The sequence below is a fragment of the Vidua chalybeata genome, chromosome 3 (genome assembly GCF_026979565.1).
Source record: "Vidua chalybeata isolate OUT-0048 chromosome 3, bVidCha1 merged haplotype, whole genome shotgun sequence".
Taxonomy (NCBI): Eukaryota; Metazoa; Chordata; class Aves; order Passeriformes; family Viduidae; genus Vidua; species Vidua chalybeata.
Genome location: NC_071532.1, coordinates 89,448,622 through 89,462,069, shown reverse-complemented (window position 1 = coordinate 89,462,069; position 13,448 = coordinate 89,448,622). Strand labels below are relative to the sequence as shown.

Genomic DNA, 13,448 nt, shown 5'->3' with positions numbered 1-13,448 from the left:
AGTTGATGATCACTGTACATCCTTTCCACCTGAAATAGACCTATCCTATCCTATCCTATCCTATCCTATCCTATCCTATCCTATCCTATCCTTTTCTATTTATTTAATCCTCCTGATTTTGCTGGAATTACGATGTACACAGTCTTTTCCATTTGCTTCATGAACAGCCCTTCCACCTATAGCTGACCTTCACAGAGCACATTTGCCATGATCTGCAGCCTGCCCTTGTGGCAGTTCTGGTGAAACGTGACATTCCTGTCTGTTCACAGGTCTTACATTCCACCATTTCCATATGTACAGAGTATGTAATAATCGTGCAGATTATTGGTTTTTACTGCCAATGCTAAATTATGGATTTTACTCCCACTGGAAAACTTAGGGTTGCTAGAAAAACTATTCCAAGGCTAGAAACTACAGTAAATATTGTGATGGTTCACCGTTATATTCCAAGCTGCTTTTATGTCTTGTGAAGTATTTTTTGTCTCATAGTTACATGAGGTAGATGCTTGTAGGTTGGTTTGCATTGAATATAAATTCTAGTTTTTCTATAAGTAATCACCTTTTGTGTAACAATTTCTGTTAAATGTATCTTTTTTTCTCTATCCCCATAAGAACTTTTTGAAAATCGTTATTAGTACAGTCCATAAGGTATAGTAACAACTTCCTTCAAATTTTCTATTTCTGTGAGCATAAAAACCCACATGACAATAGAGAGAGAAAAATTACAAGATGCTGACTTAGCTGAATCAGCTTCATCAGTAGTCTGGGATGAAAACTCACATTTTTGAGATCCAGTGTGGAAAATTTCCCAAGTGCCATTTACTGAGTTTGCATGAATAGAGCATAAAGCTTAATAGAATTCAAAATTAGCTGCTGCATTGAGTTTGTGCTACCTATGCACATTGTGTTAGTGTCTCTGAACTTAAAAATATGATTGATCTCATGGTGCAAAGCTGATAGATAAATTTTATTGGTGGTAAATCTGCAAGGGATTCTAGCACCAAGTGGTATCATTCAGTGGATGATCTCAGAGTAGGGTATATGTATTTGTAGACACAGTCTTGTTCAATTGAAATAAAAGTGATCCTGGCTCTTATAAGTTTCTCTATGATTAGCTGAGATACTTGGAAATCATATAAACATGTGTATCAGCTGATGGAAAGAATTTTTTTTACAGTAGAAAACCTCTTTCCCTTGTTGAAGATAGCTTCTGCCAGAACCTCTTTTCAGAAGTTTTGGCTATGGAAAAGTGGAATTTAATTTTCTGAGGCCTAGGGAATCTCATCAGTCTTGAAGACAAAACAGTAACTGGCCAGTTTAGGTCCCTGGTAATTAGTTTGATCAGCATTTCATTCCCTGTAGAATTTATTAATATGCAATAATTTAACTTTTTTCCTACTGTTCCTCTGAATTTTAGCCCCATGAATGCTAAACATGGACTATGGTAGACAAAGTAAAATGTTTTGATTGTCTTTTTCAGAATATGAGGGTGCGGACAGTGAAAGGACAAGATTACTATTCTAAAACAGGAGCAAAATTCCATGGAAAAATGGAACAAAAATTTATTCTTGTTGACTGTAAGAAAGTCATATATGGTTCTTACAGGTAAGATCAATCACTGAAGTGTCTGTAGCAAACCTGTTATCTCAATATTGCTGCTACAGCAAATTTTGGGGTTTTGTATTTGTGAAAATTCTTGTAGGGAATCACATGGGTAAATTTGATCATGTTTTCTGTAATTTAACAAGTTGTCATAGATACTTATTGCTAACTAGCCTAAGAGATCTTCTCTTCATTTTTCACAAATAAGAAATAAAGGATATAGGTTTTGCTACAGCTGAAGAAAAAAATCCTATTTCTCTTATGTTGTCTGAATTATTCTTGTTTAACATTCACTCCAAAGAAGTGAGTGTCAAATTTTTTTCATAAGATAGTTCCTCCATATAATAATTTTCTAAAGCTAACATTAGAGACTAATTCCATGGCTCTCTAGTATATGATGGTCAAATTAAAAATTGCCCATGTCTCTGTCTCTGTGTTTGGCTAAGTTTCTGTATTCTGTTTTCCTTTTAATTCGAGTGTATGTGAGCAAAACAGGCTGGAAGAGCCTTGCAGAGCTGGAAAAGAAACTAAGTCTAAGCAGAGACAGTCTTAACTCACACATTATTAAATATTTTCCTTCTTTTCACGCTACACTTTCTCTTTTGCCCGAGTGAGTTAGTTTCTGCCAGCATAGTGCCTGGGTGCCAGATCCACAGCCACTGCCTTTCATAGATTTCCACCACTATAAGCTTTTGAAAATCTGACCTTTTATTTCCTCCAAGACTCAGCCATCCCCAAATTCAGACTGACATGTATAAATGGTAGTGAGGTAAGTGATAAGTTCATAAATAACTCAGGGTAAGAGACTGCAGGGAGAGCCTGCATGCTTTGACATCTACACACAGTGTCATAGTCTGTGAGAATGGGAGAGGTTTTCTCATTCCAATTTGAAAAACAACACTGCTTGAACACCTTGCACCACAGTGGCTGGAATCATCCATTTCTGTAGAAATTAGGCCTTCTTGGTAAAAGAATCAAGTGATTTGTAACAGGAAAAACAAGTCTTTCTGAACACTGTCACTGAACTCAATTTAAAGTTCAGGGTTTTTTTTCAAATACTCTATGTTAAGTGTGAGAAGTAATAGGAAAAAACTTATGCAGCATGATTTGATTTAATCTTGATACACTATAACTTCCTGAAAAATACAAAACCAGCAAAAAAAACCTTAATCAGTAAGCTATTTTTATGAACAAAACTAACCTATTTTCTAACATCTCGAAGAAAAATGCAAATAAATAAATTCTTTATTTTTTCATTTTTTGAAATAGGATTTCAAAACAAATTTTTTCTTTGTTGTAACCTACAAATTGTATGTTTTTCACTCCATGATATTAGTCTTGTTGCAGCATCCCTAATGTACATGTTAATATATTTTATCTCATTTTGTAGCTGTAAATTAATTGCAGCTACTTAGCTTTGAGTATGTGTTCAGTGTTTTATAGCAGAAAAGAGAAAAAGTATTATCAAAACATTATCATTGCAATTAAAAGAAATTTTCATATCCAATGCAGTGTGCATATTAGAAAATGTAAACTTTTTTCAAATTCTAAGATGCATCTTTTTGAAAATGTTTAGTATGAAGTACATTCAAAATTGCTGAAATACTCCTGCATGTTATTTCAAATGTATTTTTTTCACAACATAATCACACTGTAACATTCTCTGACTGAAGAGTTAATACAGTGGGTATAGGTTAGTCCTGCCATAGACTTTGTAGAAGTGATTTGTTTCCTTTAGGTATTTGTACTTTACAGTTCTACATTTGTGAATCATTTTTTAGAATACTTTTATAAGGGCAACTATAAGGGTACTTATAGACTCATTCCTGCTCCCACTGAAATAAGTGGAAGATCTCCATCTGAATTTAACTGGTGTTAGATTAGACCTTCTGAATCCAAATTACGTGAACCATGCCGTCAACTTACTTATTTAGAAGGTACTTTTACAAACACAAGGTTTGTGTAAAAGCTTTCTTCTCAAGAAAGACCAGTGTAATACTTCAGCTCAAAAGAACTGTATCTAATGGTCCTTTGTTCTTCTTTCAGCTTTATGTGGTCATTTGAAAAAACCAACCTCAGTATGGTTCAAGTTATCACAGGACAGCTTGTTGAATCCTTTGATGAAGAGTTCAGGACACTGTATGCCCGTTCTTCCGTTCCCAGCTCATTTGCCCCAGAATTAGTGCGGGTAAACAGTCACAAGGCACTTTGGGATAATGATACATACCAACATTCAGTGTCTTCCTTGGCTTCAGTTTCTAGCCAAAGAAACCTTTTTGGTAGGCAAGACAATGTTCTCAAGATAGATACTGTTTGGAAGTCTCGTGGAAGATATGCAGTAAATGAAATAGATAAATATGGCTTGAGAAATCAAGCCTATAATAAGCAACCATTTAATCCAGCTTTTAATGTTCAAAATCCAATCCAGCAGTATCAACCTAGTGAAAAAAATGAGCACTGGAAGAGACATAGTTATGCTGGAGAGAAGCCAGAAAGGACACCTTACCTATTGCTCAACAGAGCTATTAACAGAGCAAACAATCTACAAAATACTTGGAAAATGCCATCTGATAGCCTTAGTATTGTTTCATCATTACGAGGAGGATATGCAAATAACTACAGTATTCCCCAGCAAAGTTTTGCTGATCAGTTCTCACGACCAAAGGTAAATCTTGCAGAGAGAAATTCAATTGTACGGAGGTCTTTTAATGGGACAGATAATCATATCCGCCATCTGCAGCAGAGGATGCCAACCCTTGAGCACACAACAAAATCATTCCTACGTAACTGGCGAATAAAGTCCTATTTGAATGACCAGTCAGATTATCCAGTAGAGTCAAATGGGTCAGCCTTGGGTGACAGATATGATAGCTATGACACAGCTGAAAATATTAAAGCTCACGCGCTGTACTCTCATTCTCGCTTGCGATCGTCACTGGTGTTTCAGCCAACTTTACCAGAACAGCAGGAAGTAAGCAGCTGTGCAAGTTCTTCAAATTCAACTATAATTGGGTCAGAAGGAAGTGCAACACCCAAAGGGACATCTAACCATGCTCCGAGTGTGGAAGATAGAACGGATAATAATTTAGAGGAGCTTGGCACAAAGTCTCCTCTTAAATCAGATGTACCAACAGGCCACAGAATTCAGATTGCAAACGACGCAAAACCTAGTGTAAATTCAAATGCAGCTGGCGACTCATCAGTGTATTTGTACACAACATTGTGCACAGACAAACATGCAGAAAATTTGAAGAACCTTCAAAATGAAAATATGCTCAAAAGGAGAAGTTTTCCCATGTTTAATTCCAAGTCCATATTGGATCCTGGTACCAACAAACATGCATCCAATTATGTTTACAGCACATTGACTAGGCACAGACTTAAGCAGCCAGTTAGTCCAAAACTTCCAGAAGACATGCTGAAGAGTGCTAAAAGTTTGCATAGTGTAGCCAACCACTCACCACAGGAGGAAAAGGACCTGAAAGGAGAGCTGAAGAACCCGACTGCTAGCAAGGCAATCTCCATGGCGGCTCTCACTGAAGCTAGCAGGGAGGACTCTAGTAAGGATTCCACATCAAAGAAAGAAAGTAAGAATTCCCCAAGTTTTCTGAAGAAAGGATCCCAGAAACTGCGGTCACTTCTTAATCTCACACCAGACAAGAAGGAAAACTTGTCAAAAAACAAAGGTCCTGCCTTTTACAGAATGTGTAGTAGTTCTGACACATTGGTTTCTGAAGATGAGAATCAAAAACCAAAGATTTCTGAAAATAAGACAGATTCTTCCCCAAGGAGAAAAAGAAATTCATCATCAAATTCTCAAGGTAGTTTGAACAGAAGTAAAGAAGATGTCACTGGGAGTCCAACAAAGTCTCCGAAGTCTCCGAAGTCACCGAAATCTCTAAAACCTCCATCTGATGAGAGCAATAAAAAGTGTCCTCTCTTGTGCCCCCTTGAAAGTAAATTCATAGAAACTGCAGGAGATCCATCTACTCCAAGATTTAATACAGAACAGATTCAGTATCAAGATGCAAAGGACATCTCCACAAATGCTACTTCTGAAAGTGCTCCTGTTTCTGCTCTCCAAAGAGCAAGTTCAGTGACACCACAGATGACAAGCTCAAAGCACCAAGAACAGCTGAGATCTCGTTTGAGTGAAAGGCGTGTTTATAGTCGCTTTGAGCCATTCTGTAAGATGGAAAATGCCAGCCAACCTACAGGAAATGCAGCCAACAGCAGTTCTCATCTATCAGATATCAAAAGCAAGACCTTAGGAAATAATTACAGCAGGAGTAATCACATGGTCAGCTACAACTCAACTGCCTACCATCCATTGCAGCCTAATGAAAACAAGCTGAGAGGATTTATGCAAAAGTTTGGGAACTTCCTACACAAAAACAAGTAATGTTATAATTTTGTTGATTATACTGAAATACAACAAGAATGGCAAAGTTGAACATAATCTTAACTGGACAAAGACTTGTGGCTAACTTTTATAGAGTTACTTGGATTTCTTCTTGGGTCTAGGACATTGGAACAAATGTACATATTTTTAAAAATAATTATTCTAGAATTGTTATACTTAAATCTTCACAGAAATTCTCTGTCTAGAAGATGTCTCAAGGAAGTTGTTTATATATAGTGTTGATATTGTAAGATTAATTTTATACATTTTCCTTGTGAAGAAAATACATTCTAGTATATTTTAAGATTAATAAACATGGGGTAAAAAAGATGGGGGATGTTTTTAAACTTCAGATAATACTGTTTCCAAAGATTTGCCCCTCAAAAATAGGATAGCACTAGGAATAGTAAATAGTATTTTTTCAGCATTTATGTACACTTTCAAATGATAAACACAAATGTTAATGCATTGCATGTTACTTATCTTTAATTTTTGGAAACCTCTTTTAGGTTTCATCTTGTTAATAATTTACCCCCTAGCATCTATTGAACTGTTTGGGCAGTAGATGGATCTGTCTTTATTGAATTTTCTGTGTAATATGATATTTTTCTGAAGTATTTGGCACGCAGATTTGAAAGTGACCTTAATCTGAGTTTTCATGGACTTGTTTACATGGTTAAACTAGTGTGAATGTAGAATGAACATTAAAAAAAACTATTTATAGAAAAGGTGCCTTGAACATAACCTACAATTAGTTTAAATTTCAATGGGTTAATTACATTTGTACAGCATGCCAGTATTCTGTAATGTCTTTGTTAAAATAGCTTTTTTATTACATTTTTCTTTTTGGTGTTTAAAAAGAAAATTTCTGTGGACCTCCATTTCTCAGGTAAGTTTTTGAGTTTCACATGCAACAGTCTGTTTTAATGTTGCCAGATATTTTTGCAACTGTGGCCTTTAAGTGTGGCCAGGTATTGTTGCTTTAATGGCAACAATGTCAGGATGACTATTACAAGCTCATGAGGAATTAGGCAGCTGAAAATGAGATTTGTAAAAATCACCACATCAAATGACAAGGCACCTTTCCTAAGACAAAGAAGTATCAGTGAAGGGTGATAGTAGAAAGTGTTAAACTTCAGTGAAGGGATTGAGGCACCTAACTGCAGTCTAAGGGACATGTTTGGTTTATCTGAGCCTCTGAATCATAAAAAATTTCTCAATAATAGGTGACTACAGGTTAGTGCGTAGAAAAACAGAGGTGTGGTGATGTGTTTGGGCAGCAGCATGGCATCCACTTCTCATCTGCAGTGCGCAGCCAGAACATTCAGCTGGCTTACCCTGTTCTGCGTGTGAAGTTCGTGTCTTAGAAGGACTCCATAACCATTTAGCTGTAAGATATTCTGTGACAGTTTTGTTCGAAAATTCAGATTTTTTTTTAATTTTCACTGCTGAAAGCTTAGAATTCTTACACAGATCTTTGTGTTTCAGGAAAGAGTTTTAAGAGAAAACTTCAGTCTTAGATCTGAAAGGTCCCACAGTGTTCTATGGAGGAGTCCACCATGAAGGTCTTGGCATCATTCTTTACAAAGAAATACTAAAAAGGCAAAAATGCACCACTTGAAGTCAATTTATCTTATCTCCCTGTGACCCTGGGAATGGATTTTAAATGGAAATCTACTTCTCACTGAGAACCTGCTTGTGTTCCCATGAAGTCACTGCAGTTACTGCCAGTGATTTCACTGAAGCAGTGTCAGCTTTTTATTCAAGCTCTTAGGCTCCTTTATTAGGGCTCATGCATCATAACAATAACTGTTTCATTGTGGGGATGCTAATTATTTAAATGACTGACAAAGATTTGCATCTCAATCCTCTGCTGAAAGTTTAGGTCTCTCCATTGCTTGTGATCACAAAAGATTTTATAAATTTCTTTGTGACCACTTTGTTCATTCCTTGATGAAATGCCATAGTTAATATTATTCCCAAACAAACATTTATATTTAAGTATTCTGTCCCAACAGAGGCAACATGTTCAGACCCAAGATAAGGAGTGTCTTAGTTCCCAAGGCATGTTTTCAACCTAGGCACAACGTACTTCCACAGCAACACAGACAACAGCATTGCCATACTGTACTTTTTAAAACACTTAATTTTTAGCCAGTTGGAAAGTTGTCCAGAATAGTACCTGAATTGAAGTGCAGTTGATGCTAAAAATGATGGGGGTAGTTTTAGGAAGATCTTTAGTTTTCCTGTGTACTCTAGTGACATATGCTTGTAGGCAGAACTATATTTGGGAAGGAAATGAGAGAGGGAGAACAAGGGTCTTGGGGCAAGTTTAGAAGAGCAAGTGCTTTCCACATTGTAATAAGCTTTGGGAAATCTACACTCGTGAAATTTGGAAATATTTACTGTATTTTTCAAAGTAGATTGCTAATTAAAGAGTCCTCATAAGGCAGATATTTTAATTTACCAAATCACCTGTGTTTGTAGGTATATGCTGCTGTTTTTTACCTGCACAGAAGATTAAGATCCTTCAGTGGAGCCTGCTCATAGACTTGATAGTGCAAAAAAAAAAAAAAAAATCTCTGTAGAAGTAGCATTTTTTTTTCATTTTCAGCTCTCTTCTCAGAGTTCCCACATAGGAATGGTCTGTGCTAAGACTTGATACGAGGTTAATTAAAATGAATTCCATGGACCTCAGGGGAAGTAGGATCAGACTCTTAATGTACTGACATCACTATTTTTGGAATGTAACAAGACCCAGTGCTGCTTGGGGAGGATAAGGCTCTGCTTGACTATGGGAAGAGCAGCGTAATGCCCTGCCTGCAGCTACAGCTTTGAAGGTTGGGAAGCACATTGTCCACAGGTGCTGCAAGGACCAAGTGTTCATTTCTTCTCTCCAGAATGTGTGTTAGTGGGAAAATGCTCACCCAGTACTGTCTAATGTACTGATATCTGATGTGATTGCTTCATGTCTCCATGGGAGCCCAGTTGTCCATAAAATCAAAAGGAAAATATAGGGGGCAAAAAAATCCTTTTATCAGCAGAGAAAAAGGATGTGCAGTTTTCTGGGGAGAAAAGTTGGAATTTGTGTTTTTGAACTTCTTTTTTCCCCAAAGCTTGTATTGATGTTTCTGGCTTTTCAAAGAGATGCAGTTCATTCAGTGTCCTAAATGTGCATTGCATGTTACAAGTTTTACAGTGTGCACACACCCAATGCACTCACAGTTTTGTAAGGCTGTGAAGTAATAGCTGTTGCCATGCATGACAGTCGTTTGGCCACATGGCTTGGGAGTTGTGAAATCCATAAGAAATGTCATGTCATTCCTGTATTAAATAAAAGTCCATTAGCACTGTCACACATCTCTGTGAAAGCTGGTCGGAGTTAGGCAGTCCAGAGGGAGCTGAACTCCCTCAGTGCTCCCTCAGGAGCACTGTTGGGAGCAGAGGGCAGTGCAGGAGGGAGATGCAGGCTCCATACAGTGCTTGTTCAATTTGTGTCATAAATAAACTACCCCTACATACAGTCATAATATACAGTGAATAAATTGCTTCATTTCTTCAGCCTCATAATAAACAGCTTTTGCTACCTCCCAGACTGCAGAATTGTTGGTTGTTCTCTTATTAATGACCTTGCACTGCCTTCTTTATTCATGCTAACAAACACAAACTAGAAAGATTATAAATCAAGAAAGAGTGAATTGCCAGCTGTCTAATAAATGAGGATAGTAGTATTTGTGACAAACCTTGAGAAAAACAAAAAGCTTATCAGGCACTAGATGTTTGTGCATGTGCATAGGTGAAAAAATACTATTCAAAGACAAAAACTGTTTGATCATTTTTCAGCTTTCTGAAATGTATTAAAACATGTTGTGGTTTATAAGACATCATAAAAATACCAAAATTTGTTGCAGGACAATGTAAAAATAAAATTTAAATTTACTTTACTAAGCTGTATGATAAATACATATGTTTTTTTCATTTGTAGCATTATGTGGGGTAAGCTGTGCAATCCACAAGTAGCTTTGCAAGGGTTACCATGGTACTTAGTGTAATTTATTCCCCATATCAATGTTGTATTGCACAGTACAGTACTTAGGGTTTTTTTAGTTTGTTTTCATTTAAATCAGGAAAGTTAGAGCAACATAAAGCTGCAGTAGTTCATGGGTAATTGAAGCATGTTTCTACAATTTTGCCTTCATTTGCACAAGTACATATACCATTAGCACCCCAGGGACAAGAGAAGAAACTGCAATGCTCAAAAGACTGTCTTGCCATTTCGTCCCTTATTTCAGAGAGGTGCCTACAGATTGATGTCTGGGTACCTTTATATGGGGTTTGAAATCTTTCATAATTTTCAGCTCTAAGAGTTACAGTTAGGTCTACAATTTTCACAATTCACATGATGCTAAACATGTTGCATGTTCTGAATGCTTTTCTGTACTTGTAAGCAGGATGGAAGAAAATGGTTGCTCTTGAAGAGCTCAGAACAGGGCTCCTTTGCTGTTAAACAAAGCTGGTAGTTCTGAGTTTACTTTTGTGATGTTGACTAATTAAGTCATAAAACTTGTGCTGCAGACCCTCTGCCAGCTCTCTTGCCCTTCTCTGGACAAACTCCAGCACCTCAATGTCCTTCTTGTAGTGGGGAGCCCAGAAATGAACAGTGTTCAAAGTGTGGCCTCACCAGTGCCAAGCACAGGGGGACAATCACTGTTCTGGTCTTGCTGGCCTCACTATTGCTGATCCAATATCCCTGTCCAGATCCCTCTGCAGAGCCTTCCTACCCTCCAGCACATCAACATTCCTGGTTAACTTGGTGTCATCTGCAAACTGACTGAGGGTCCATGTGATCTCCTCATGCAGATCCATCAGTAAAGGTACTCAGCAGGACTGGCCCCAACACTGAGCCCTTGGGAGCACCATTTTGCTGGCTGCCAATGGGAATTGATTCCATCCACCAACAGACAGTTTTGTACCTAGTGAATAGTGCACCCATCCAAGCCATGAGCATCCAGTTTCTCCAGGAGAATGCTGTGGGAAATGGTGACCCTGGCACCCAGATCAGAGTGGACAGACCTGTAGTTTCCTGCATCCTCCTCTGGTCTCCTTGTAGATTGACATCACATTTGCCAACTTCCAGTCACCTGGGCTCTTCCCAGTTAAGCAGGACAGCTGGTAAATGGAAGGGGCTCGGTAAGCACTTTTGCCAGCTCCCTCAGTACCCTTGGGTAGATGCAATCCAGCCCCATAGATGTGTTTGTTTAAGGGGTGTATCAGGTCTCTCACCATTTCCCCTTGAATTACGGGGGATTCATTCTCCTCCTCATCCCAGTCTTCCAACTCAGGGGGCTGGTACCCAGAGAACAACTGGTCTTACTAGTAAAGATAGGCAAAGAAGGCTTTAAGTACCTCAGTGTTTTCTTCATCCTTTGTGACTATGTTTCCCCCCCACATCTAAGAAAGGATGAAGATTCTCCTCAGCATTCCCGTTGCTGATGTATTTATAAAAGGCTTTTTTATTGTCTTTTTTTGGCAGTGGCCAGGTTGAGTTCCAGATGGGCTTTGGCCCTTCTAATTTTCTCCCTACAAAGCCTCACAATATCCTTGTGGTTGTCCTGAGTTGCCTGTCCCTTCCAAAAGACATAATTTTTTTTTAATATATATCTTTGATTTTTTCAAATATCTCTGTGTATTTCTGGAGGAGAATCTGGTTTGCTAAAAATTACTTGGCATCCCTTCAGAAGAAACTTCTGTGATGGCTATGCATCTTTCTTTCACCATATGTGTTAAAATATCTAAAAATTCAATGGTTAAGTGCAAAAGATAGTTGGAGGGAAAACCAATTTCTGATGCTTGGGCCACGATATCTGCTTATTTTGATTGTGTTGCTTCCATATGTAAATACAGCTGGGAGACAAAATTCTTTTCTCTCCAGAACACATGGTATTTATGCCAGTTGAAGTAGAAATATTTGAAAAACTGAGCACCAGTGACAATATTTTATTGTGTCTTGAGAAATGAATGCAACTAATTAATTAGTATTCAAACACAGGACTCCTACATGTCTATTCTATGTCTGTTCTTGTCTCATTTAGCAATCAACGTACTCAAAATTCAGACTGGTCATCTACAGCTTCCCAAGCTCTTTAATGTTACTCTGAAGAACTATTTCAGTGAGGCATTAAAAACATGCTTAGATTTTTAAATTAGGCCATCCCAGGGTAAAGCATACCACACATACATATTTTGTTAGATTTTGGTATTAAAACTCTCAGTGCAATTCTAGCTGATGTATTGTGGGTAATTGTTGACTACATATTGTTTTGTTTGAGTCATGTCTGATTTTGACCCATGGCAACACCACATTTAGACATCATGCCTGATACATTTCTTTCAAATGTCACATATGCTGGTGTGAAAATATTCTGATTTCAGAGTTTTGATCAATCTTCTTTAAAGTGGACTATATGGATCTGTGATGTTCCATAAGATTTCAGAATAGGATATGGATGTGAATTTGAATTACTAAAAAGACAAAGAGACAAAACTAAAAAGCATTTTGCAGGTATCTTCACACACAGCAAAGGAAACAAGGAAAATCAGAAGATGAAATCACAAATGAATATTTGTAATGTTTTACTAGTTGAACATTTTACCAGTTTAAAATGAAAGCTAGTGCAGCAACATGGCAGGAAACATAATAATCAGTTGCTCTTTGATTAAAAAAAGCTGAGACACTAATCTAGATGATGCAAAAGATGCATGAGGGATGTTACAAGTACACAAGACCCAGAATGGATTTTCCTGCGTAATTTTGCGGGGTGGGGAGCATGGGAAAGGAATTCCATCAAGTTGGTTTCAATACTGACAGAGGTAAAGGACTGTGCTGGTTTCATTTAAAACTACTTGATATGTAAATCCCTTTTTCCGAAGATGGAACTCCTGGGTTACATAGCAGCTATGTTATGGGTATACTGTGTATGTACAAATACAAACCAAAATATGCCTTGAAATAATTTATTACCTTTATTTTTTACCAAATAAAATGTTTCTTTTAAAGCTCAGCTGATTTCTGTGTTTGTTTTTTCACTGGCTCATACTGTTATTAACAATTCCCATTTCAAAATTTTACACATCTTTAAAAAAAATCCTGGCATCAGAAATGTTGAATGAAATGTTAAAAAATTGAGGTCTCAAAGTTGTTTTGTGGTAGCATAGCTGTTTGCAGAACTGTTGCACCTTCTATGGGACCAAGAGCTCACACAAACCACAGAGAAAGGACCAAAGCAAACATCACTAAAATAAAATAACTACAATAAAATATTGGTACAATGAAAGTAAGTGGGATCAAAAATGTAGGGGAGTAAGGTCCACAGTATTAGTGTCCCGTGTTTGCTTTCAGAGCCATCTATCACTTCCTTGCTGTAATATTTTGGGTTTGTTTGCC

General features: G+C 37.4%; 1 protein-coding gene across 1 annotated transcript in view; it reads left to right on the top strand.

Annotated features, from left to right (window-relative positions):
* The window catches only part of FAM83B (family with sequence similarity 83 member B), a 49,314-nt gene extending 42,362 nt beyond the window's left edge, over positions 1–6,952 (top strand). Inside the window, exons 4-5 of the mRNA XM_053939785.1 lie at positions 1,481–1,605; positions 3,649–6,952. Coding sequence (XP_053795760.1) covers positions 1,481–1,605; positions 3,649–6,004 — 2,481 coding nt within the window. The 3' untranslated portion in view covers positions 6,005–6,952. The remainder of the gene's footprint in view (positions 1–1,480; positions 1,606–3,648) is intronic.
* The last annotated feature ends 6,496 nt before the right edge of the window (positions 6,953–13,448 follow it).